This window comes from Acipenser ruthenus, chromosome 3 (assembly GCF_902713425.1).
Source record: "Acipenser ruthenus chromosome 3, fAciRut3.2 maternal haplotype, whole genome shotgun sequence".
NCBI classification, from domain to species: Eukaryota; Metazoa; Chordata; class Actinopteri; order Acipenseriformes; family Acipenseridae; genus Acipenser; species Acipenser ruthenus.
The window spans coordinates 85,491,403-85,517,615 of NC_081191.1; the positions used below are offsets into that span (position 1 = coordinate 85,491,403).

Genomic DNA, 26,213 nt, shown 5'->3' on the forward strand with positions numbered 1-26,213 from the left:
TCAGTTTGACCTGTTGATTCTTCTTTCTTTTTTGTTTAAAGTAAGTACCCTCTGTTGTCTGTTGCAAGGATTGTGTCAATCAATTTGGTCTCATTTCAGTACTATGTATAATCTTGAAAATGCTAACCTTGTCATATTTAGCAGCTGTGTTCAGAAATGCTACTGTAAGCCTAAGAGGGCTAACCAGCATTCTTGCAAGATGTCAGAACTATCTACCATTACCCTGTAAGTGGAAGTACTTGCATAACATTTGGTGTTTTTGTGAAGCATGATTATCAGGTTACATTTTCCTGACATTTCCCTTTTTCAATTGCTCATTCTTCACAATGACATCCTTTTTTGTTAAGCATATTTTACCTCAGTTACTGCATATGAATTTGCATTTGTCAAAGCACCTATTTTTGAAGATGAATAAATATCTTCCATGTATCATTTCAAAGATAGAAATGGCACTAACAGGCATGACAGCGTTGCTGTATAACCAAGAGAAAGAATGTATGAAAACAGAGACCTGTATTACAAATGTTGTAGCCATTCTGTGGTGTATTTGTAGTTCACAAATGTGAATTTAGTCTCAATAATGTGAAATTTGGTTGACTACAAAAAATGTTAGAAAAGCATATGGTTATCCACAACATACAATTAGTGGAGACATTTAGACGTACATATTTTAACAGTTATGCCCATATTCTGAATGGTCAAGTTTAGTCAGACCCCCCCCAAAAAAAAAAAAAAAAAACAAGAGCACATCTTTAAGGCAACCATGCCTTCCAAATATGGCAGGTTGTTTTAGAAACAATCTCATTTCTTATGTTACATTTCTATCTTCTGCATGGACTACCAGTAATTTTAAAGCAAATTGGAATCTGACCTGTTTACATTAGTAACAGATCAAAAACAAACTTGTGCTAGGACTCTGTCAGCTCTGGTTAGGGGTTGTCCGGTAGGTATTGAGCTCTCCAAATCCCTTTGATTGAGAAAGTGACCCTTTGATGGTGCATGTGCAAATGATTTGTAGAGGCAAGTGAAACAGAACCTTCAACAGCCTGCTATGTTCCTGTTAAGCCCACTTTTTACAGTATTCACAACCAAGTCAATGAATACCGGAAATAACCCAGTTACATAAGATACACTTTTACAGCCCTGCTCCAGATATTTTTCAAATGACATCCTCCTCTCTAAGGGTACACCACCCTGTGTACTATCTTTCCAAATCAGACCATGATATACACAAGCTAGAAGTATCTAGGTTGCCCTATAATTATGTGAATCTTAAAATATATGTGTCATCTTCTATTGCCTGAAACAATCCTACCCAGTGTCTTGACATGTCCACTGCCATTATCATCCTTTAGTTTCGTGTAAACCTTTTACATATTTTCTTCGATATTGTGTGTGAGACCTTTGTTACGTACCACCCCACTCTATAATGCATTTTTTCAAAGCAAAATCATAATGCATATTGTTGCTATGACTATTATATAAATGTTTATTGTATTCTACTGTCCTCCTGAAGTCTGTCATTCTAGTCATCTCTGTCAAATTGGATGTATGTGTATGTACAACAAAAGGATGCCTACAGATAATACAGCACTCTAACCGCATGGTTAGATTATTATAATTTTAGGTAGCATTTGAGATGATAATTGAATTCTTAGATTATCTCATTAAGTGTGAATATACTGTGTAGTATTATTTCTTTAGTGGTTAAATGTTATTTAAAAAAACAAGAACATTGTTAATATTATTTTAATATAATGTAAGTACATTTTTTAATATAATGTTACGTTTTCATTAATAAAGGCACCATCACAAATGTCTGCCTGCTTCACAAACCACAAAATATATATTTTTAATTGCGAAGGCTTGTGCCCTGTTGTCACATATATGAAACTTAAAACTAAGAATTAGTAACATGCAAAATCAGTGGTATCAAATCACTGGTAAAATGATTTTTGTGATCACAGTATAGCCCTCAGAGGACATTAGTCCACATTACAAAATGACCTCAAAATTCAACAGACATGTAATGGGCAGTCTTGGCTTGAGACTGAATGGAGCCATGACTAAATGGCAGGGGGGTGGGGGTTCAGGTCAGTATTGAGGTTTGTTCACAAGGCTGGAAGGGCTCTTGTATGCTTACTAGACAGCGCCATCAGCCCCCACATCACAAAAAAGTTGCCATCAAGTTAGTATTGATTGACAAAGGATGATTGTCAATAGGTATACATGTCCTCTTGTTGCCTGTGCTTGAATGGATCACCCATTTCCATTTTTATGATTCCCTCAAAGAGTAAAAAAAAAAAATCCAGTTGCAAGCCATTCATTTAATGTGATTCTCTTATTTTACCAGGAGACTGGCCCGTTCAACTCTTCTGCTGATCCCACTTTTTGGAATTCACTACACAGTATTTGCCTTTTCCCCTGAGAACGTGAGTAAAAAGGAACGGCTCGTCTTTGAACTTGGTCTCGGATCATTTCAGGTGAATATGAACTGTTTTCAATAAATTATGTACCATTTACATACAACCATTTTTGCTGGTGCAGAGTTGACTTTTCAGTAAGAGTAAAGAGGAACATTCAGACCCATGCCATAGTAACATTCTCTGTTGACAGATCCTGTCAAACGAATTGTAAGGGTATGTTAAAAATGTACATTTGAATGTATACACATGGAAGACATTTAAAAAATAAAACTTCTAGTCGCAGCATTCATCATTGAATTTATCAAATTTGTATTATCTTCCAGTACCCAAAGTTTTACACCTTTGTAGCCCACGAACAAGCAAAATTATATATGAAAACTGTTTACTAGAACCAAGTGGGCTGGCAACAGACCACACACAAGCTAGAACTAGGTAATTCTTATACATGTGTCATTTACCACAAGTTATGCAAAGTCTCGCTGAGACTGGGACTAGGGGTCTTGGTCAGCACATTCTGGTTTTAAAATGAATGTACCTTATGCACTAGGCCTTCTGTCAATATCTCTACATTTATTGCTGAGTTTATTTTTTTAATGTTCCCTTGATGAATTGATGGTTCTTAAATGTTGGTTGGGCTGCTTAAGGATCCTTCACTAATGAGCAGGGTAATTTTAACATTAAGACCCTGGTTGGGGTCCCCAAGTGTGGTCCAGAGCGTTTTAACCTTAACTTGTAAAATAAATCAATACTGTTTCCAGTGTGTGATTTCTGTTTTGTTTGGTTTTGTTTAGGGGTTTGTTGTTGCAGTTCTGTACTGCTTTCTGAATGGGGAGGTAAGTCCAACCATTTTTATTTTTTTTTTGTACCTACAGCAGGTTCACAGTTGAAGGTTAAGTGCATTATCGGGGGGAACACACCAGACAACCATGAATATGTTCTTTGGGATAAGGCTTGCAATAATAAACAACATTATATACCTCAGAGCTTTTGTATTTCATTCTGTACATTAATAATGAGCCTGTAATGACTAGTCAGAGTTCCATTACCACACAAACACTTAATATTCTGTCTGAGGTCCATTTATGGAAACAAAGAGGCTTACAGCACTGCAAAGCCTTCATAGCAGGTCGATTTATAGTGTGTACCTGTCATTTTCTTAATTCAAAATCCATATTAGTATAATCCCTATTGTATTGGTATATCTATAATAACAAATGAGTGTTTACTATTTACACATGTGATTCCAAAGGGTTTGAATATTGATTTAGATAAAAATGGAAATAAACATATTCTAAATTATTCTTAAACAAAACGTATTAAAAGAAAAGCGACAGGGATCTGTATTACAAATATTGTAGCCGTTCTGAAGTATATTTGTAGTTCACAAAAGTGGATTTAGTCTCAATAATGTGACGTTTTGTTGTCTAAAAAAACGTTAAAATGTGAGAGAGAATTACTATTAACATTTTGTTAATGATATGTAGTTAAAAAAAAATAAATTAAAATGCAAACATTAGCATAACATTAGCATAAGTAATCTTTAATTTGGCAGTGTTGATAATTGTGAATCAGCGTGCACCTCTACAGCTAAGTACATTAAAAAATGACCTTTTCAAGTTTCTCCCTAAAGGTGCAGTCAGAAATAAAGAGGAAATGGAGGAGCTGGAAAGTCAACCGGTACTTTGCTGTGGATTTAAAACATCGTCATCCGTCACTGGCGAGCAGCGGAGTGAACGGGGGGACGCAACTGTCAATTCTGAGCAAGAGCAGCTCTCAGATTCGGATGTCGAGCATAAATGCGGAGAACCTGCCGACATGAAGTGTTAAAGGCTTCCACTATAATTCAGTCCTGCAGGAAGTAAAAGCTGGCAACACCACGTTCCTGGTGCCTAAGAGTGAGACAAACAAGAAAGAGTAAAGAAAGGATCATTCATGTATATATCATACTATTAAAAGATGCATCTCATTTTATGAAATTCTGCACTCAAATTCATCTCATTTCAGGTGATGTACTGTGTATAAGAAATTGATATTGTGTGTTATGTGGAGTGCAGTCATCAATCACTAGCTTACATTCTCTTAAGATGCACAAACAAAACATCTCTGAATGTTTCTACAAATGCATATTATGAATTACAAAATTTATCAGAACCACTAAGTCTGTTAGACATAGCCAGTCTTATTTTCAAATGTGAAATGAAAAACCTGTTACCTAAAAATCAGTGGGTTAGTTTGTTTGCACACCTAGTAACGTTTCTTGCTGACATTACCTGGAACCTGGCATCTGTAAATACACATTTCTGAAGGGTAATTGCTTAATTACATATTGCTTTCAATATAAACAAAAGTTATTTTTTGTTCTATTTAAATAGTGTTAAAGAAGAAATGTGTGGTTTCTCCTGGTTTCTAGAAAGAAAAAAAACACATATTAACCTGTGTGATTAAGTTGTTGGCAAGCTTGCAGTATTTCCTTAATTTACAATAAATGTTCTAACTTTAAGACAGTTGTAATAAATTCTCTGACTTTAAGTCATGTCTAGAAAGACTACCATGTTCAGCTTGACTATAGCTTGGAGACTATAAAAATGCAAAACCAAGAACAAAATTGTATGACAGATCAGCAAGAGATTTTTACTGTGATTTGTATGTATTTCTACAAGCTACAGATACCACAAACCCACTCAGAAACATGTTTGTTTGATATTGAAGCCAATATACTACAGATATCAATTAAAAGTATTTGAACAGTTAAAAATATCAGCTGGGTTTAACAGCATATATATTTTTACTATAAAAGCATGTACATACTAGTGTCATTGTAATAATGTAGCAGAAACCATTTCTGCTAATTGTGTTTTATCCAACAGAAGCAACAAACATTCAACAATTTTAAACGTATAGTGTTGGTCTTTGCAGGGCACATCAGTGCAGTATATGGCACTGTGTCTAAATGACTAACAATGTTGTGCCTGTTGAATGTGTTATACTGTATTAATCAGGAGAGAAGAGTAGCAGGAGGCTGTGGTTCATAGTACTGTCCAAAGTACTGACTGAAAGTGGTATTGGACTTGTAGTGGTCTATTTTAATGATCTAAACGTGGTGGATTTAAAAACCACCCCCAATTTAAACCTGCTATATAATGAGGGCAGCGATATCAAGACACGTCGAAAAAATAAGTTTTACAAATAATGTTACTGTAAGATCCATTTGTTGTTCTTTATTGCTTTACAGATTTTGTAAAAAAAAAAAGGGCAAATACTCAATGCTGCAGGGCAAACTAAATAATGCAGTGACTTACTTTTGTTGTTAAATACAGTAACATACCCTGCAGACAATCAGTTCACCTTTGGAAAGCAATCAGTTACTTTTTCCTGCTCCTTCTTATTCATGTCTATGTTCTGAAAGATCATACTGTGACTTATCAGCGTTCAAAGCACATGCAACATCCACTTGTTAGCTCCACTTTTCAGTCGCTCAACAGCTTTCAGCTTTTCTTCAACAGACACATCCTTTTGTTTTAACATATTTAGGCAGACAGTACATTTTCAGTTTATTCACATTAAGCTCCAGGCAGCAAAGTGTTCAACTGCCAAAAGTTCCAAATAGTCTGATGGAGGTATTTTTTATTCAGAGGCATGCGCAGTTCATTTCTAGTGGTAATATTTTAAAGACTGTTGAAAAAGCCAATTCTAGGACCACAGTATATCTCAGTTTAGTGAGGCACTATATATAGAGAGGTGGGTGTACTAGCACTTTAATTATATGTTTATCCAGCATGGATTTTATAGACTTTGCTGTATAAAATACAAATACAGTGACGTGAGGTTTGAAAAATCTGGTTTATTCATTTTAGGATGTAAATAAAGATCTGCAACTGTTAAAATGATTCAAATAGATTTCAGTGTCTGAAGCAAGCTGTAATGTAAGGGGGGACTTTGCCAAAAACAATTCTCATGATTATGGATCATGAGATCTTCTGTGAATAGTATGTAGACTTGTGTGTTTATGTGTTTATGTGACATCCATATGACACTCTGACCTTACTTTAAAAAAATGCTACTGGAGTCCAATCTGTAGAGTTGCTTTCAAGCAAAATGTGTTCTGCATTTTCTTTTAAGATAATAGTGAGGTAGCTGCATATAATTATTTACCTTTAGTATTTGCTGTTAAAATAGTTTATTTGTATGGCTTTATGAATGGATTCTATTATGTAAAGAATGATAACCAGAGCTGTGGTTTTAGTAATTGGTGATTGTTTGTTTGTTTGCTGTGCTCATTTTTTGGAAATATTAACAAGTGTTTATTGAATGTGGATATTAATGTTTTATTTTACCAAGGGGATGTGCTTTTTCTCTGTGACATTAGTAAACAGTTTCAGGTAAAACTAGCACAGCCTTGCAGTGTTTCACAGGTATTATTAGATTGAATGTTTACTGCTCTTCATTCTAAACTCCTGGAATAGAAGAATGTATAGAAGTACATTTCACTGAGTAGGCCATTATAATTAGGCTTTTGCTTAAACTAGTCTGAAGATTTAAGTTACTTCTCATTGTGTTTATGCCACACTGTTTTTTCCCATTCAAACATTTTGCCCAGCAAATCAGCTATTTCCTTTGTTTTTAATTTAGGTTTTCTTATTTTAGTTCCCAAAGTGCCTTTTGGTGAAAGTATGGAATTCAGTGGTATTCGATAAGTGTAATTTTGGTGAGTGTTTTGATTTTCTGAGTAATATATTAAACCTAAACCATACAATATAGCCAAGTGATTTAATATACTTCAAAAATGTAATAAACCAAGAGGCCTTTCCAAATGTTTCAGACCACAGCTGAAGAACTTGACTTTCAACAGCCCCATACCTCCCTTTTAATTGATAAAACTGATGGAAATATGTCACCATGTGCATTATACATAATAATGTTAAACTCAATCTTAAATGCAACTTTGCATTTAAAGACACATATTTGTAGAGTATGTTGTGACAACCCTTTGCAATGTTGATGTTAGTACCTTTTGATTACAAAACTTTTTTGTTCACTTTGTAAAATCCAGAATTATTTAAAAAAGACAAGACCCTGGGCCAAATTGTTACAATAATTTTACTAATTTAATAAAACCTTGTGTCTCTAATGCATTAATAAATCTGTTGTCTTATACAAGCACAGGGATTATACATCATGGTAGTTGGAGATGGTTTTACAGGCAGATTAACAGTTACAGTATGTGCAGAATGCATACAATCATATTCTTTCAATGGTATAGAAACACCTGGTCATAGTAACAGAAACTACATACATGAAATAAATATTTTGCCTGGTTGAAGTAAATCATGACTTGATTTGGCCTACGATGAGGTCAGTAGCTTGTATTGGGAGCAATGATTTATTTGGAGATAGTTTGATCAGAATTGGAGGGTTTTCATACCAGTCAGGCGTTTTTTGTGGCATTACTCAGCAAAGGTTATATGTTGACATTGTTTTATAAATATTCTATATGACTAAATGTGACTTCTATTATTTAACACACACACACACACACACACACACACACACACACACACACACACACACATATATATATATATATATATATATCGGTTTCGTGCACACAACTAATACTATTCATAAAAATTATCCAACTAATGTAGATTGATAACACTTTGTGGAATGTAATATTCTGAAAAGCTAGTTATTACAAAAGTGTTATTTTATTTTACTGTTTGTTGAAATAAATTGGTCTAGTTTAACAGTACTAGTGGTTGTGGTGTTGTATGTGAATATCACAAAAATGTAAATATGTCATATTGGTCAATACAAGTTAAGGCCAACATTAGGCTACTATATCAATATTTTCAATAATGGAGTGACAATAGATGCAAATAACTCAGATATGTAATATTTGTTTCACTGGTGATACTGCTGGAAGTGTACAGCCTAAATGTCACCATATATATATATATATATATATATATATATATATATATATATATATATATATATATATAGACAGCAGCATGCATCTGTGGTGTTCTACTTACATTTCAAATAACTGTGCGGTCCTAACTACTCAAGTGTGTAGTATACAAACATTTTTAATAGCACTTGTATACATTATTCTTTTGCTTGGATATGCAAAGGGGCTTCATTCAATCAACATTTATCTAGTTATAGAAAAACAAATTCATGCAAAAAAACACAGTAAATCTGGATCCATTTTACTTATTCGATTGATGCTGAAAGTGTTAAATGGTTTGGGGAGCAAAAAAAACACATTTCTTACATTTTAAAGTTACGATGCAGGAGTCCAGATAGGAAATGTAAACCACCAGTGATGTACAGTAATAACTTATTACTGTGCATGCATGAAATGATTCTGCTGTACAGTATTTCATGTTTATTCACTATAGTACACACAAGCCAGCAACCATAGTAAGTTTTAAACCATAGAAAATGACCCGTGTTAAAACTGTTCAATTAAAACTACAATAGTTAGGCATCATCAACTGGGTGTTCTGCTTTGATTAAAAATGACAGATAAGTCCACTTGCATATTGCATGCTTTAATACAAGAAAACAGATTATTCCCACACATTACTAGCTATTCTACAGTTCTAGAAATGCTCTTGACTACCACCACTGATTGCTAAAGGTTGTTGGTTCTTGAGAATAGAGTGGGGAATCAAAAGCCAAAATATTTAGGTTATTTTTTAATTGGATTTTTTAAACTTTGTTTCTCCCTTTTTATAGACAATACAGTAATATGTAATACTAAACAGAAAACAACATTTATTTTTGTACTGTGAATATAACATTTACTTTTAACACCACAAAAGTAAAATTACTGTGGTTCCCACTCCAATCGGCTCACCTTGAGATTTGAAAACAAAAGAGCATTAATCCATACTGTATTTAGCTTGCTTGTTTTTAATTTAAATACAAATTAATTGAAAATGTTGCTAGTGTAATATAAACTTGGTAATACTAAAAGAAACGTAATAAATTCAATCACAGATGTTTCCGCTAGAAGTCTTTCTCCATGTCTTCAATGCTACAGTAAAGAAAGTGGCTGCGTTTACAACAATTTTAGGAAGCTAAAGCAATATGTTATTTTCCCATAATTCATTATGTTGTCACATGCATATTAAATGTATTTATTTTTTGTTAAGTGCTTGATAAAAGTGGTACGACCTGTAGGTTTTTATTTTCGTTTTTGCTTTCAAAATAGTGTACTGTACCATTCACGATTTAAAATGATGCTCTTACAGTTTTAGGTTTATTTAAATAATGGCTGTTTCTGGAAGTCAAGGAACAGTCTTTCATTAACACTCAGTTTGCTGACTTTTATTTTCCTGTAAAATCTATAACAGTAATTATGTGCCGATCTAGTGTTTGCTTACCTTACTTGAGCATTGGATCCTAAATAGCAAGTATTTAAATGCATACAAATATATCAGTAAGGTGTTGCCAGATGGTCTTAGATTTCTTTTGTATAACTCGTTCACACATGAAAAGGAATCAACCAGTGTCTTGAAATGTATTCGTCCAGACATAAAGCCCTAATTTTTACATTTAAAATTGTTGTAATCCTTGAAGAAAGCATTAACAGTCCCTGAAAATGTAAGTTAAAAGTTAAAAGTAGATTGTCTGCTCAACATGTTTATGGGGTTGTAGCAATGAGTGGTATACATTTTCTTAGAAGCTGCCAACGCCTACAGTACCCCTTCCAGATTGATGATATTCAATCTGCAATTTTCCTGTATGATGTTGACTTCTGTAATAAGTAAGATTTTGTACATTTTATAAGGACAACATGTGGTACAGTGGTAAAATAGGTGCTATAAACCCAATGTTGAGCATTCCATTCCAATATCGTTCTTTTCATTATACTTCTTTCCCCAATAATAATAATTAACACATAGAAGTTTGTTTTAAACCATCCAAAAATGCAGGAAATCGAACACTTTATCGTATTACAAAGGTACACCAATGGCATACCACTCCCTTTTTTCTGTTGTAAAAGACTGAGACAGATTCTCAAAGATATTTACTCCAAATTGTCATGGGCACATTTTTCCAGGATGGACAAAACACTGATTACAATTATAAAACAAATAAGAAAAATAGTTTAGAGACTTTACTGGGTGCATTCTTTCTTTTTGAAAACAATATGCTGATGACCTTTGACAATCTAGCTCTTTTAGTCTAAACTTTTGTCATTAAATGTACTATAAACCACTTTAAAGAAACCCATAATTAGACTACATACATTTTAGCAACAAATGACTGTAAAGCTGTATTTTGCATAGTATGTAATAGCTATTTAGCAACAGTATGCCTTTGTATTGTTTCAGATTTAAGGACTGAAAACCATATTGTTATGTGTATAAAGTAACAAAGTCTGTATAGGCTAACGTTACAAATTATTTTAAATACAAAAGGGTGCTTCTTCATATACAATTAAGTTATTTTTGATTGAAGTACCGGTACATTTAAACATGACATATTTCTAAGCAGTTGGGCATACATGCATGAAGCTGTTAATTGAAAAGTCTATTTACATTACGTACTCCAACCTCCCATTGTCAAGAGTCAGAATTGTAGCATGTTTGTTCAGATGTTAGTTAAGGTTAGGGACTGTCTGTACACTGTGTATGTCAGTTTATATTGGTTGTATCAACTGGAGCTTGAATATGTATATGTAAGCAATCAACCAATTCAATTAAACATTTCTACTAGTAACAGCCAAACAGAAACACAAATGGTAAATGGTAATGTGGACAGTTCTTGATGTCATATTTTAAAAGTTGAATGTATTTCATGAATAGACGATGTATCAAGCAATGCTTTTCTCTGTTAAGTTGGGATCGTTTGCCTGCTGTTTTTTCACCGTGATGTAAATGTGTATGTGTTTGAGGTATCTATTACAAGTTTTGTACATTATTTAAATACTGCCTTCAATTGCATTAAATGTTTTGACAGTGGAAATTTGACTCATAGTTCTCTGTTTAAAGGAATGGCCTATTCACACTTGGTTAATTTGGGTTGTTCTGTGATTGAGTGAGGTTTGGTTCTTTGGAATCATACAGTATGCGAACACTCTTCAGAGTTCAGTTAGACTGAAACCTCTTCAATCTGATGCTTAAATGACTCGTCTTGGGAATCTATAATTACAGAACATTTCTATTTCTTGAAACAGCAATTCTGATCTTATCAAATCCTACAGTAAGTAAGGTTGTGCTTAGCCAGTACATGGAAGGGATATTTCCAAAAGCACATTATGCAAGTTACACTAAGGAGCATGGTCCTACAGTAAAAGGCAACAATCAACTTGTATACCTGAATATGTAACATGCGATATGCTTAGTTATACCACGGTACAGTCCAAATTAGTATGATGATGTGGGTTAAATATAGTTATTGGTATAGTTATATACAATGATGTACTATGCTTTGCACTGTTTTAGTTAAATGACTTGCTTTATAATCTGAATGAGGATATTTCCACTTTAAATACAAAATGCTTCCAAATCCCATGTAAAACCGTGGTTAATTGTCTTGAGTGGGTGTTTTCTTTGTCTGTTCTGCCAACATTTAATATTGAAAGAATATCCCCCCATTTCCAGTCAAAATGTGATTATAAGGTAAAATGAATAATACAAATAAATAAAATACAAGTTAGCGATTAATTTGACATTAATAATGCAAATAAATACAAGTATCATGGTTAAATTGACAAATACCTACATAAATAAATCACAATGTAATTTATGTAAATACTTCTTACATTACAGGAATAGGAAAGTCTTGTATTCATAACATGTTTTTGGAAACAAATGAATCAATTGCAGAATCACCATAGCAAGTTATTAAAATAATACTCACTTCTACAGGAGGAAAATATAATTTAATCATAAATATACTGAATATATATTCACAAAAAAAAATCTTCTCACGTTTCTACTTTATTATTATTGTTTTTTCACTTATGTAACAATTTTAACAAAACAGTTAGTTGGCTAATTTCCCTAAAATACTTACACAAATTACAATAGAATAAAGAAGGATTTCTTAACAGCTGTTCATGGAATTGTACGCTTTTCCTTTTTAAGGAATGTTGTAAACTAAACATGAATAAATATAATATATTGGAAGATACATTTTATCACCGAATACAATTTGTAACACAAATACTAGCAACACTAACAGACATGTAAATATTAAGCCAAAAAGAAAAAAAAAAGAGTCAGGAAAATACATTTGTCATACAAAAAACATCCATTGTCTTAAGGTAGGCTAAGGAAAGGTCACATGTGCCTGATGAATCAGTACCGTTTTGCGTCATGTTTTGTATCATTTACGGCATTTCTAACAGCGCGTGCGAAGAAGCTGTCAGCGCCCTGAGTGAAGGAAAGTTTGCTCGCAAATGTTTTGTTTTTTTTTTAATCTCATTAGAAAAACGTCCTCGATACTAGCAGAGGAAGTTCAAGTGATCACAACGAGCGATCATAAACCGTATATGCAAAAAGAGACACACTAGGGGGAAAAAAACACTACAACAGGGAGTTCTCAGAAATCTGCTGCATTGTAAGTGTACAAAGTGTTAAAAAATGATAGACCGAATGGGCTAACAATGCTTCCAAAACAGAGTAACCATGAGCGACACAGACATACAGAACATTTTTGAATTCCTATACATTTCTTGTAGGAAATCGGTGTGCTGACTGACCCTTACTCACGAGTGCTTTTTACTGCATATAATTTGGTATATCTTCATATTTTCCAGAAAACATGCATTTTTTGGTTTTGTTTCAAAGAGCAGATGTATAGGATGTTTTAAAGCTAAAAAGTGAGAGGTGACCATATTCTTTTTTTGTCTGTATGTCATACAAGAGTAAAAAAGCGTACGTGTATTATTATGTTTTTCTTGGATGTATATGCAACAACAAATGAGGTACATCTTTCCAAATGTCCACAAAACAAAATTCAATGTACAGTCATATTTGCCCTGAATTTTGACCTTTTTTTTTGTTCCAGAATGCATATAAAATGACCCAATCTTAATAAATTGCTGGTAATTTACTTTAGACATTTAAAATAATAATGATTCGTGAGAAAGTGGAAAAAATCGATCTGTTAATTATTTTTAAAGCTTTTCCTTAGCCTTACCTTAAGACTATGCAAAATAATTTGTTATGTGCACATGTGTCCACTAGGAACTGAACTTGGAGCACCAGAAAGCATTTAAACACAAATTTTGTCAAGAACTGCTGACTTCATATGACACATACCAATGCACAGAACCATCTGGTCCTCCAAACAAGCAATACCTTAAAAATGGCATAGCACATGGCTTTAGGTGGCCAACCAAATGTACATCACACAGAGGAAATACAGTTGTGGTATCTAGATGGTCTTCTTTTAGGGCTAAGTCTTTCAAGTTCAGTGAGCTGAGACACGAAATTCACAGTGCTGCTGTCTGAGGACAAGGTTCGGTGTTTCTTTTTAAAACTCAAATATCCCTCGCCATGCCACCTTTCTAAACGTTTCTTCAGTTCTGCCTGAACCTGAAATGACATAATAAAGTATTCTACTGATGGACCTCTAAATAAGAGCATTGTTCAGTTAAGTGAGTTCCATCCTGATTTTATTCATACAAAAAAGTATTTGTAGCTAACAAAATACTTTCATAAATCTTACTTCTAGTGCATTTGTATTCGCTCTATAGGTCTCCAATGTGCTGTTTTGAAAGATTCTCATAATAAAACAGGACATCTGATATTACAAGAGGTAAAAGAAAGTTCTCAGTGTTCTTGTCTGTTACACTTGCACTTCCTGGGTCATTTCACTTCAGCAGTGTCTTCTGGGTGAAAGCACATTACGGGCCAAAAGCACGATTGTTAGGGGAAGAAACTGCTTGGTTACTAACAGCAAAGGAGGGGATGGGGGATTCCACTCTCCATCTGAAATGATCATGAAAGTGCAAGACAGAAAACAAGGTCTGAAAACAAAAATTTGAAAAATAAAAATGAAATGACATGTTTGCTAAAATATTTCAAAAGTAAAGATCTGAGACCTACATAGTGAATGGATGTTCTACCTGGGAATTTTATGAAATTATTTTGTTATCTATTTTAAGTCACGTTGAATTGCACATATTTAAAGTTGCAGTGCTTTTCTATGTGGCAAAGTCAAAGGATGGAAGTTGCACAACTATCACTGGGTTCAGCGTGCAGGATGGTTATTTTTTGTAAATTATTTAAATGCCTTGTAGTGAAAAGGTTTGGCCACTAGGTGTCACTGCTTACAACCTAATTAGCAGGAGCACAATAGTATGTACTATCCATCAATTCCCCAACTTTATAAAGACACTGAACAAGTTATGCCTTACAGCTAATTAACTTGACAATGTATGAAATTACCTTTAATAATGCATTATTACTGTTGTTTAGATTCACTTTGTACCATTGTCTGTTTCAATCAACACATCCAAGTACAAATTTTGTCGACATAAGAAACGGCACATTTGTTCAATGGGTATTTCTTACTCCTGTATTAATGACATCCTCTCAAGGAAGAGGGACACCCTGGTGTACCTGCCACACCTTCTCTACATTTATACAGAGAGTAGGTGGAGCTGGCAGAGTTGAAAGAAATCTTAACATTGTTAGATGTTTTTATTGGTTGTTACTTAAATATTAATGGGAATTGATAAATGTAACAGATAAAAATAATTAAAAAAAAACCTGAAGGAAAAAAAATCATTTTAAAACTAATTTGAAACAACTTAGGACTACTTACAAGCCCCTACGTTTAATGCATGCATTGTTTATTTCTTTATTGGGCGTGTTTATCCTTTACCCATACTGTTTAACTGTATACATGAATACAATCATTTTGAGTTTTATGTAAATAGCCCCATTGCTAGATTAATTTAAAATATACATTGATTGTTTCAACATATACTATATAGACAGAAAACAAAATAATAACAAAAAATTGTGTTTACTTTTTGAACAAGTAAAAATCTCTACTTTTACAATTCAATACACTGATGGGCTAGGTCAATGTATCTGAACACTGGTACAGCTATCTGGTTACTTACCTCTCCATTTAAGAAACAATAAAGTAAAGCCACAAAAAAACCCTGAAATAGAAAAATAAAATAAAATAAGCAAACCAAGAATATCTCCAATAAATACACTTACTAGAAATGCCTTTCTACAAAACAATCCAATGCACTTAGGGGTAGATGTAAGGTAGTGATTTGCGGGTGCAAAACCCCCATAATTTGGTGTATGTAAAGAATGGTGTTCACCTGGCGTTCTGCACCCGCTATCAGATTTGCACTTTGCCATCATTAATCCATTAAAATTATATTGAAATGCATTCAAATGAAGAAAAGAACATGGAATTGGGTGAGATCTGGATCTGGCGCAAATATTACAATGTGATGTAAGGATTTTGCCTTGCACTTCGCAATTGCTGACACTCCAAAAACTGTACAACTCTTATACAAGGTGCAAACCATTGTAGAAGCGAGTAATTAAGAGCTGTATAAAAGCACACAGCTGCAGAGACATGTCATTGGCTTCAGGATGGCTGCTGTGTCACACTTCCTGATACGGCAACACTTGGCTCTTATTGAGGAGAGGCAGGAACACGTTTGATGGACAAGGGCAAAACGAAGAATGTGAACATGACCCCTCATATTCAATGTTTGGGATGCTGGAGGATGCGGTGCTAAAACATTATTGTCTCACTCCGCAGGTCATCCTAGACCTAATAGCTGAATTGAGGGATGAGCTAAACCCCAATGTCAATCTAGGGACCGCTATCCCTGCACATGCGAGTGCTGTGTTCTCTGCACTACTTAGCCTCTGGTTCCTTTCAGACCACAGTTGGAATGTCTGGAGGGATAGTCCAATCCACCTTTTCCAGAGTGTTAGGCACATTTCTGATTGTCATGCTGAAAAGGGCAGGCCAATATATATATATATATATATATATATATATATATATATATATATATATATATATATATATATATATATATATATATATATATATATATAAATGTCCTACGGATACTAGCATAACTCATGTTGACTGAGGCTTTCCCAAACAACTCTGTTTCATGCTGAGTGACCTCAGCCGTAAGGACTCTCAGCTCCTTCTCAGAAAACTTTTCATTTCTTTTCCGTGCACCAAGAGGACTTTGCTGCCCTTCCTCTGACATTGTTTTTGGTTTGTATTTCCGCACTCCATAAATGTAATATTGCGATTACTGCTCTCTGTACTCCTAACTCTGCAAGTGCGGCCGCTAAATAGATCGATGCGCTCATTGAGACCCTCATTATCATAATTGCAGATCATTATTTGTGTGTGTTGAGTAATTTGCATTGCTCTTAAGCTTACATAGGGCACAGTGCAAAATAATTGCTTGGCTGCAATGCAATTAGAATTTTGCATCCGCAATTATTTGCACTGTGCCTATACTTACATCTACCCCTTAATGTAGTGCTAAACCAGGTTTTAGAATCCACTCTAGAAATCCATTTTGGTCATAGCAATATTGTCAGTGGCCCACTTTTATTCAGGTTTATGCTCCAATTTGCAATATGCAGGTATTTCAAAGACAACATTATATATGAAAAGTTGCTGTTGCTTCTTGGCAGTTTCTCATTGTAGTTGTAGTTCACACTAACTCTAGATCTGACTTAGTTTACAACCTGCTATTGTAATTTAAGTTATTTTCATTTTATCTATAAAGATTTTCTTACCAACAGACAAATCATAAAACAGGATTCTGAAAACAACTAGATAGCCAATTATTTAAAATGTTTTGTGAAAACAACAGTTATTCCAGTTAGCATATCTTTAAGACAACCATAGCACTAAAGCTGCAGGATATTTATTTATTTATTTTTAATTTTGACAACAGACATTATCTAACACTTGTGAGGCACAGACCCATAACAGGCTGCAATCATTGTGTGGGTGGATATGTACCGAGACTTATTATAAACACATATTTTCTTAATTAAGAAAATCACGAGGTATCTAGTGCAACAGTAATGAGTGGATGCTAATATACGTAGACATGCTCTTCTGGTTCAGCTTTCGTTCGTTCTCTAAATGCAAATATTCATGAAAAGCCTTTAGCACTCATTCACATACTTTAAATCTGTGAGCAGCTTTCATGTTGTTCATTGAAAGGACATGTGACTGCTAACAGGCTGATTCATGACTCTTAACACGTGTATTATAATACAATATAATACAAGAGGAAGTTCATGTTACTGTGTCCTGATATCAAAGTTCCATAATCTTTGTGTTTTGTAAGTATTTTTTGTTTTTGTTTTTTTACACTTTCTTCCTGCTTCGATTCAACACTGAAGCATTGTGCTGGTTCTGGTTGGAAGAGCAGTGGTTGGAAAACAGCCAGAACTGAGGAGCAACAGAAGTTAACCCAGTATATATCGTATGTAAAATGGCCTTGGTTACCTGAAAAGAGCCTAATCCAAGCTCAATATATAATCTTGCATCTATTCCAGTGTTTTCTGGGAAGAATGCGAAGATAATATAGTGAACTCCAAGCAGTGGAATGAGAAGCAGAGTTGATTTTGCAAGCCTCCTAAAACAACAATAAAAAAGGATTTTATATATTAAAATTACAATAGCACACAACAGTATTGTACCAAAATAGATTTCAGAGTCATGCAAGAAACAAAAAAGTAATTAGTAACTTGAGACTGGGTTCACTTGAATTACCTAAATACAGTATAGTTCACAAAACAATATAGGGATCAAGATGCTCAGTCTAACAGGATACTAAAGTCAAATGTGCTTGGTACTGTATGTTCTTTGTTATATCATCTTGATGTTAGCACTATACAAAACAGCACTGTCACCATAAGTCACTTATCTTTTGGCCTCATAGCTAGCAAGAATCAAGCCTCTACTGGCCGAACATCTTCTTGTTCTAAGTTTTCTTATGTTCTCATGAAACGTTGAATAAGACTTATACAGCTTCAGTAAAAAATGTAACATATCTGAGTAAGTCTGGTAAAAAAAAAAAGTCAGAAAAAATAATTTAGCTCTAATTACAGTTTGTCTTGCGTGTATTGTCTATTTAAAAAAAACACACAACACCATCATGGAAACCTGTATAATAAACCATGCTACTGGTGAAATAAACACCCTTGTTTTTGTTAAATTAAGAAGGCTGGATGCAGTTGTTATTACTGCTTTTAAAATTGTTTCATTAAAAGAGAATTCAAATTGCATTCAGAAACAAAAACAAGATTTTAGACCAACTTTGTACAAATATCCTTAGGAAATAAAAGTACTTACATGAAGTGGCTTGAATCATTCCCTCCCACAGCTGGTGTCTTCAGCTTCTGTATCAGTATTCTGATAACGTTCACAAATATAACAAAGTTGACCTGGAGAAACAAAGAGAGTTACACGTAAGACTAAGTAAAAGCAGACCTAACAAACTGGTATTGAAGGCTGATTGCATGCTGCAGGTGCTTTCATATCAAAGACTGCACAAATGACTTTCATTTCTAATTTTTAAAACATTGTAATGGCATGAATTTCAGCAGTATTTTACTTTACAGTCACAAGCACACTTACAGATGATTAGCTGCCTGTTGATAACTTTTTTTTTCTGAGTTAGACAGGGAAAGAAGATTATTTAAAAGTAGTACTTTTAAAATTACTCACAAAAACTGCAAAAAGTATTGGGCACCTGATGATCCACCAAACTGTGGTATCTTCATTGTCATCCCAGCATCTACAAAAGAGGAATCAACACAATCCAGTCACATCAACACCTACTGCTCTAAAAACAAGGCTAAAATGAACACTTTTAGTAGCCACCAGGCTTTATTGCAGGAGCCGACGTAGCCACCAAAACACACAAACAGAATCGTACTATATAGCACTATTTTGATATCCCCGCAGAGTCTCATCATCAGAAACCTTATTTCTTCATAAAATTGTAGGCCATTTTTAGATGCTACACAAATCTAAAGTTGTTGTAGTTGTTGTTGTTAATGTTAGACACAAAACTCAAATGACCGTTTTTTTTTGTTTTGTTTTTTTAAAAAAAATAATGTCTGAACAAATCCTAGATGTAATTACATCAAGTCTGAAAAGACTAGAATAGGTGTGTTTTTACAGAAGGCTCAGTTAATATTACAGTTACTGTAGCTGTATTTTTTGTTCACCTTTTCAAAATTTGTGTACTTTTGTGGTGAGTTCATGAAACAAGTTGGCAAAGGTGCCACTAAGTTTATATTTATGTTTTGGGTAATTAAATAAAAAGTAAACTAAATTTGTTGGGTTTTTACAAGGCTGTAGCCAGCTATGAGTCACCCAAGGCATGAACCTCGGTTAAAATCTTACTAATAATTATTTATTTAGGCTGTTACACTGCTTTAAGCCATATGGCGACAGACACCACATGGCTCAGTTCATACCCCCCATAGCTGCATTAGTTAAACATGTTCAAATGGCTTTGAAACGACCAAGGCTTATTAGCAACTTTTTTTACAAGGTGAGGCAAAGTAATAATGACTAATTGATTAGAAACAAGTACATATCAGCCTAATAAGGAATAATACATTATTTTGGTAGTCTGCAGCTTAGCGAACCCAGCTTGTTAATATTCCAATTCTAAACCACCAGTGGTAGGGGCTTGTAAACTGCAGTTTAGAGGACCCATGTTGTGAATATTGTAATGTCATTTTAGGTAGATTAGGCTAATACACAATTGGAATTGGGTGTATAAATGGTTGTTTCATGAGTGTCAGGTAGTGTATATAGACAGTTGCTTTGATTGATGTGTTTAGTGTGTATTTCAATATAATATGGGTATTTAATTTATATCTGGTTTCTGTTTTTTCTTTTTTTCTGACAAATGTACCTGCCATTAAATATGTTTTTGCCGACTCCATTTTAATTAAAAAGTGAAACGAGCCGATTCACTAATAACGCGCAGAATGAAGGCAGCGGAATAAAATGAATTGCTCTGCATTTTAAGTAGTGCTCTTATAATGCAAACACATAATTAATTATCACAATGGCAAGAGGAGTGCTCAGAAATAAAACCCAACAACCAGAAACCCTAAATATCTGTTCTGGTGTATTTGTGTTTTACATTTGAAGGAAGTAGGACACTTCAAGGCTTATTTCAGACAGTGCGTGATTGACACTGGTAGTTGAATTGAGGGTTGTGTCGAAATCATAGGGCTGCGGTTTGCAAGATGCTTTGCAGCTGGCCAATCACATTAAAATAAGTCAAATGCATATTCATGAGTATAAAGTCAGAACACAGACAAACAGCCTATCAAATTGAGTGGTCAGCCAAAAAGCTGAAGCTGCAGAACTACACATTGGCCATGATGTGCTTAGAACTCAGAAGGGCTGTCTGAATAAACACGATATCAACACACTGAAAGTGATTTTACAATTAATATCACACAAAACTTTATGTATGCAAGCACTCTTGTCTTCTCAATATTTGGATAATGACATCACTGTTAAAATTCAAATTCTAACAATGTTGTTGAGTGCCTCCGTGATTTGTCATGGCTGGCTATGCCCCTGGTTTTAATTATACCTTCTATTTCAATGTCCGGGACTGAATTAAGGCACTGTTTATGTAAAACTTGTCATATATTTATGTAGAACTTCCAGTTTATTTAAAGTGAAAAGGGTAAAAGAGAAATGTATTCATTTTGGCAAACGTCATTTTTTCAGTGCAGTATTTAATATGACAGGAAAGTCTGTTTATACACAGACATTGTCCAAATATGACTTTGTTGCAACAATAATTGCGCACCACCCAGTTACTGGATGTCTAAAATATCTGACCTGAGTCGCAGTGTGACTCCTGTATCCAGTTTGCTTTACCGCTAAAATTCTTTAATTTGCATAACAGTCCTAGAAGTCACTCCAGAACATTCGGTTACTGAAGAAGTTCACAATGCTAAAGCTTGGGAAAACACTCTGTTTTCTTCTGCTTCGACACACACAGCACAATAAAATAAATGTTTAATATTCTGTAAGGTACGTTTGTGTTTCGTTAATGTTCAATTAGAAGAAGGACCTAGCAGGCTTTAAATTTGATCAAGAAAACCATGCATATAAAGTTACTTCATTAATCAAGGAAACAGGAACCATTGGTCAGCATGTACATCCTGCAGATACAGTAGTACCAATAAATCTTCATTAGGCTAAAAATAAATAGCCTCCCTCTGACAAACACAAAAACTATGCCTAATTGTTACACTTACCCATGGTTATCATGATAGATCCTAGTGAGTACCCATGTAGTCATTACTGTAACTGGAGCACCTAAAAAAATGCATATTTCACATTAATTATTATATTTATAGAAATATCACAACCTGAATCCAGAACTTCGAGATTTAGGGCCTAATTCGATAACTTTTAGCTGGGATAAAGCCTGCAGATTCATGCAATAAACAGTGCATGTTTATAATTTGATAGTCGAGGTGGTTTTAGAAAACATCACTAGAGGTGCAGCTGTCATTTATGTCCCCTCTGTAAATTATTTTGAATTTACTTTCCATTTACTAACTTACATTTGCTGCAGTCACAGAGGGACAGAAATTAGTTTCACTGGCCTAGCTATCATTTCTAAAAATATGTGTCAACAAGACTGGTAACAATGATCTAAGCAGTAACATCGATAGAGAAATAAACAAAACATGCAATAGGATTTGAAAAATAAATATTCTGAAAATGTAGCTGGCATACAGTATCCATTAAATGAGTGCTAAGCTATGCTGTCAAATCTGTTGTATTTGCCCATTGTTACTCGTCCCCTTGTTATCATAAGGAAATCTGCATATTGCAAATGTAAGTACGAAATACAGGCAACAGAAGAAAGTACAATACAGTATTTTGATTCACATAATTTAAGATTTACGAACATGTTTTTTTTCAGCCGAGTTAATATAATTAAGCCCTTAGTAAAATACCAAATAGATCAAAATATGATTATCATTCAGCACAGTATCAAGAATTGTATACTGACCCCATCCCACCAAAAAGTACCGCCAGAAATATTTTTTCTCTGAAACAAACGTTAGTGCCAGAAGTGTCTGCAGGTACATGCCTTCCACCAGTAACCAGGAGAAATTGGCCAGAATGCTGAATTGAAAGAACACAACAGCAGCTTTACACGAAACCTGTAAGCAGAAGAGATGACCATGTGATTATAACGTTCCATATCTCATCTCAAATCATCTGATAATTACTAAGTCTTCATTTTGAAATTGTAGTTCAAATTAACACCTCATGTGGTAATGTATGCTCTATGTTTTGCCTTATATGGACTCACTGGAAGTGACAATATTATATATACAGTGCCTTGCGAAAGTATTCGGCCCCCTTGAACTTTGCGACCTTTTGCCACATTTCAGGCTTCAAACATAAAGATATGAAACTGTAATTTTTTGTGAAGAATCAACAACAAGTGGGACACAATCATGAAGTGGAACGAAATTTATTGGATATTTCAAACTTTTTTAACAAATAAAAAACTGAAAAATTGGCCGTGCAAAATTATTCAGCCCCCTTAAGTTAATACTTTGTAGCGCCACCTTTTGCTGCGATTACAGCTGTAAGTCGCTTGGTGTATGTCTCTATCAGTTTTGCACATCGAGAGACTGAAATTTTTGCCCATTCCTCCTTGCAAAACAGCTCGAGCTCAGTGAGGTTGGATGGAGAGCATTTGTGAACAGCAGTTTTCAGTTTTTTCCACAGATTCTCGATTGGATTCAGGTCTGGACTTTGACTTGGCCATTCTAACACCTGGATATGTTTATTTGTGAACCATTCCATTGTAGATTTTGCTTTATGTTTTGGATCATTGTCTTGTTGGAAGACAAATCTCCGTCCCAGTCTCAGGTCTATTGCAGACTCCATCAGGTTTTCTTCCAGAATGGTCCTGTATTTGGCTCCATCCATCTTCCCATCAATTTTAACCATCTTCCCTGTCCCTGCTGAAGAAAAGCAGGCCCAAACCATGATGCTGCCACCACCATGTTTGACAGTGGGGATGGTGTGTTCAGGGTGATGAGCTGTGTTGCTTTTACGCCAAACATAACGTTTTGCATTGTTGCCAAAAAGTTCGATTTTGGTTTCATCTGACCAGAGCACCTTCTTCCACATGTTTGGTGTGTCTCCCAGGTGGCTTGTGGCAAACTGTAAACGACACTTTTTATGGATATCTTTAAGAAATGGCTTTCTTCTTGCCACTCTTCCATAAAGGCCAGATTTGTGCAGTATACGACTGATTGTTGTCCTATGGACAGAGTCTCCCACCTCAGCTGTAGATCTCTGCAGTTCATCCAGAGTGATCATGGGCCTCTTGGCTGCATCTCTGATCAGTCTTCTCCTTGTATGAGCTGAAAGTTTAGAGGGACGGCCAGGTCTTGGTAGATTTGCAGTGGTCTGATACTCCTTCCATTTCAATATTATCGCTTGCACAGTGCTCCTTGGGATGTTTAAAGCTTGGGAAATCTTTTTGTATCCAAATCCGGCTTTAAACTTCTCCACAACAGTATCTCGGACCTGCCTGGTGTGTTCCTTGTTCTTCATGATGCTCTCTGCGCTTTAAACGGACCTCTGAGACTATCACAGTGCAGGTGCATTTATACGGAGACTTGATTACACACAGGTGGATTCTATTTATCATCATTAGTCATTTAGGTCAACATTGGATCATTCAGCGATCCTCACTGAACTTCTGGAGAGAGTTTGCTGCACTGAAAGTAAAGGGGCTGAATAATTTTGCACGCCCAATTTTTCAGTTTTTTATTTGTTAAAAAAGTTTGAAATATCCAATAAATTTCATTCCACTTCATGATTGTGTCCCACTTGTTGTTGATTCTTCACAAAAAATTACAGTTTCATATCTTTATGTTTGAAGCCTGAAATGTGGCAAAAGGTCGCAAAGTTCAAGGGGGCCGAATACTTTCGCAAGGCACTGTATATATATATATATATATATATATATATATATATATATATATATATATATATATATATATATATCAGTTTTACAGTACAGTATTTGAAACGTATATTGCAACATATTGTAACACAGAAAACAGGTATTGATAATCCTTGCTCCCTCATAAGTATTCCAGTACCAAAACCTGTAGTTTAGACAACTGCATATAAGTGGTTTGCAGAAGTATTCACTCCTACCAATATTGCCACAATTACAAATAATGTATGCACAGTTTTTCAAACTAACTTTTTTTATTGCTGTAGTGGTTAAACTGAACACTGTTATATGAGGAGGAGGTTAAATGTCAGCAAAAAACTTGCAAAGAAAATGTACAAAATGAAATTTACTGGTAGCTTTGCACAGTAGGATGGTGAAAGTTTTGCCCATTTTTCACGGGAAAATTGCTCCAGTTATTATTATTTATTTCTTAGCAGACGCCCTTATCCAGGGCGACTTACAATCGTAAGCAAATACATTTCAAGTGTTACAATACAAGTAATACAACTGATAAGTTTGTTGGGGATCGTCGTTGGACTGCAATCTTCAAGTCTTGCCATAATTTTTCGCTTGGATTCAAGTCAGGACTTTGACTGAGCCACTCAAGAACATTAATTCTCTTCTTTTTCAACCACTCCAGTGTGGCTTTGGCTTTGTGCTTTTGGTCATTGTCCTGCTGAAATGTGAATTTCCTCCCCAGTGTCAGAGTCTTGGCTGACTCAAACAGGTTTTCCTCAAGGATTCGCTTGTACTTTGCACCATCCATTCTCCCCTCTATTTGGACAAGCTTCCCAGTCCCTGCTGAAGAGAAGCATCCCCATAACATGATGCTGCCACCAACACAGTTGGGATGGTGTTGTCTGGGTGATGCGCAGTGTTGGGCTTGCACTAGACGTAACGCTTGGAATGTTGACCGAAAAGTTAAATTTTGTCTCGTGTGACCACAAAACCTTTTTCCACATGTCTGCAGTATCATCTATATGCTTTTTCGCAAACTCTATATGTGCTTTAAGATGAGACTTTTTGAGTAATGGCTTCTTTCTTGCCACTCGTCCATACAGGCCAGCTTTGTGTAGGGACTGGCTTATTGTTGATGTGTGAACACTGACTCCCACCTCAGATACACAACTTTGCAGATCTCTCAAGGTCATTGTTGGCTTCAGAGTGACATCCCGAACCAGTTTCCTGCTTGCTCGGCTGCTCAGTTTGGGAGAGCAACCTGATCTGGGTAGTATCTTCCACTTCTTCATGATGGACTTAACTGTGCTGAGAGGGATAATCAGCGCCTTTGAAATGTTCTTGTACCCTTCTCCTGCTCTGTGCCTCTCTACCACTTTATCCCTGACTTATTTCGAAAGCTCCTTGGTCTTCATGGTTGCTTTGTTGGATCACTATGTGAGTCGCAGCTTGAAAGTCTTTATATACCTGAGGGAAATGATCTACAAGTTAAACCACTTTGAGTACACACAGGCTGAAACCATTTCACTAATTTTGTGACCTTTCAAACAAATCATTTGCACCTGAACTGATTTAGGGCTGCAGTAGCAAAGGGGTTGAATACTTATGCAACTGATATTAATCTGTTTTTCTCTGTAAATCTTACTTATTTATATTCTATATGCATTTTTTAACTGTATCAATGTGGAGTAGTTTGTGTAGATTCTACATGTAAAGTCTAATTTGAAAGTGTCGTGGAGTACGCTCAGGTGCCAACAAAATGTGAAAACTTTGCAGGGGGG

General features: G+C 34.9%; 2 protein-coding genes across 11 annotated transcripts in view; one reads left to right on the plus strand and one right to left on the minus strand.

Annotated features, from left to right (window-relative positions):
• The window catches only part of LOC117435706 (pituitary adenylate cyclase-activating polypeptide type I receptor-like), a 78,408-nt gene extending 67,000 nt beyond the window's left edge, over window positions 1-11,408 (plus strand). For 3 of the 10 annotated variants that reach the window (XM_034059066.3, XM_034059070.3, XM_059017992.1), the window contains 4 exons: window positions 142-225; window positions 2,354-2,483; window positions 3,218-3,259; window positions 4,044-11,408. In XM_034059066.3, the coding sequence (XP_033914957.1) occupies window positions 142-225; window positions 2,354-2,483; window positions 3,218-3,259; window positions 4,044-4,253 (466 nt within the window). In that variant the 3' untranslated portion in view covers window positions 4,254-11,408. The remainder of the gene's footprint in view (window positions 1-141; window positions 226-2,353; window positions 2,484-3,217; window positions 3,260-4,043) is intronic. The other 7 variants (XM_034059069.3, XM_034059073.3, XM_034059067.3 and 4 more) reach the window with 4 other exon arrangements.
• A 480-nt stretch (window positions 11,409-11,888) lies between these two features.
• Window positions 11,889-26,213, minus strand: part of LOC117435632 (vasoactive intestinal polypeptide receptor 1-like) — a 69,969-nt gene continuing 55,644 nt past the window's right edge. Inside the window, exons 7-13 of the mRNA XM_059020999.1 lie at window positions 22,495-22,648; window positions 21,728-21,788; window positions 19,152-19,221; window positions 18,777-18,868; window positions 17,928-18,057; window positions 15,526-15,567; window positions 11,889-13,987 (exon numbers count right to left, since the gene is read on the minus strand). Coding sequence (XP_058876982.1) covers window positions 13,799-13,987; window positions 15,526-15,567; window positions 17,928-18,057; window positions 18,777-18,868; window positions 19,152-19,221; window positions 21,728-21,788; window positions 22,495-22,648 — 738 coding nt within the window. The 3' untranslated portion in view covers window positions 11,889-13,798. The remainder of the gene's footprint in view (window positions 13,988-15,525; window positions 15,568-17,927; window positions 18,058-18,776; window positions 18,869-19,151; window positions 19,222-21,727; window positions 21,789-22,494; window positions 22,649-26,213) is intronic.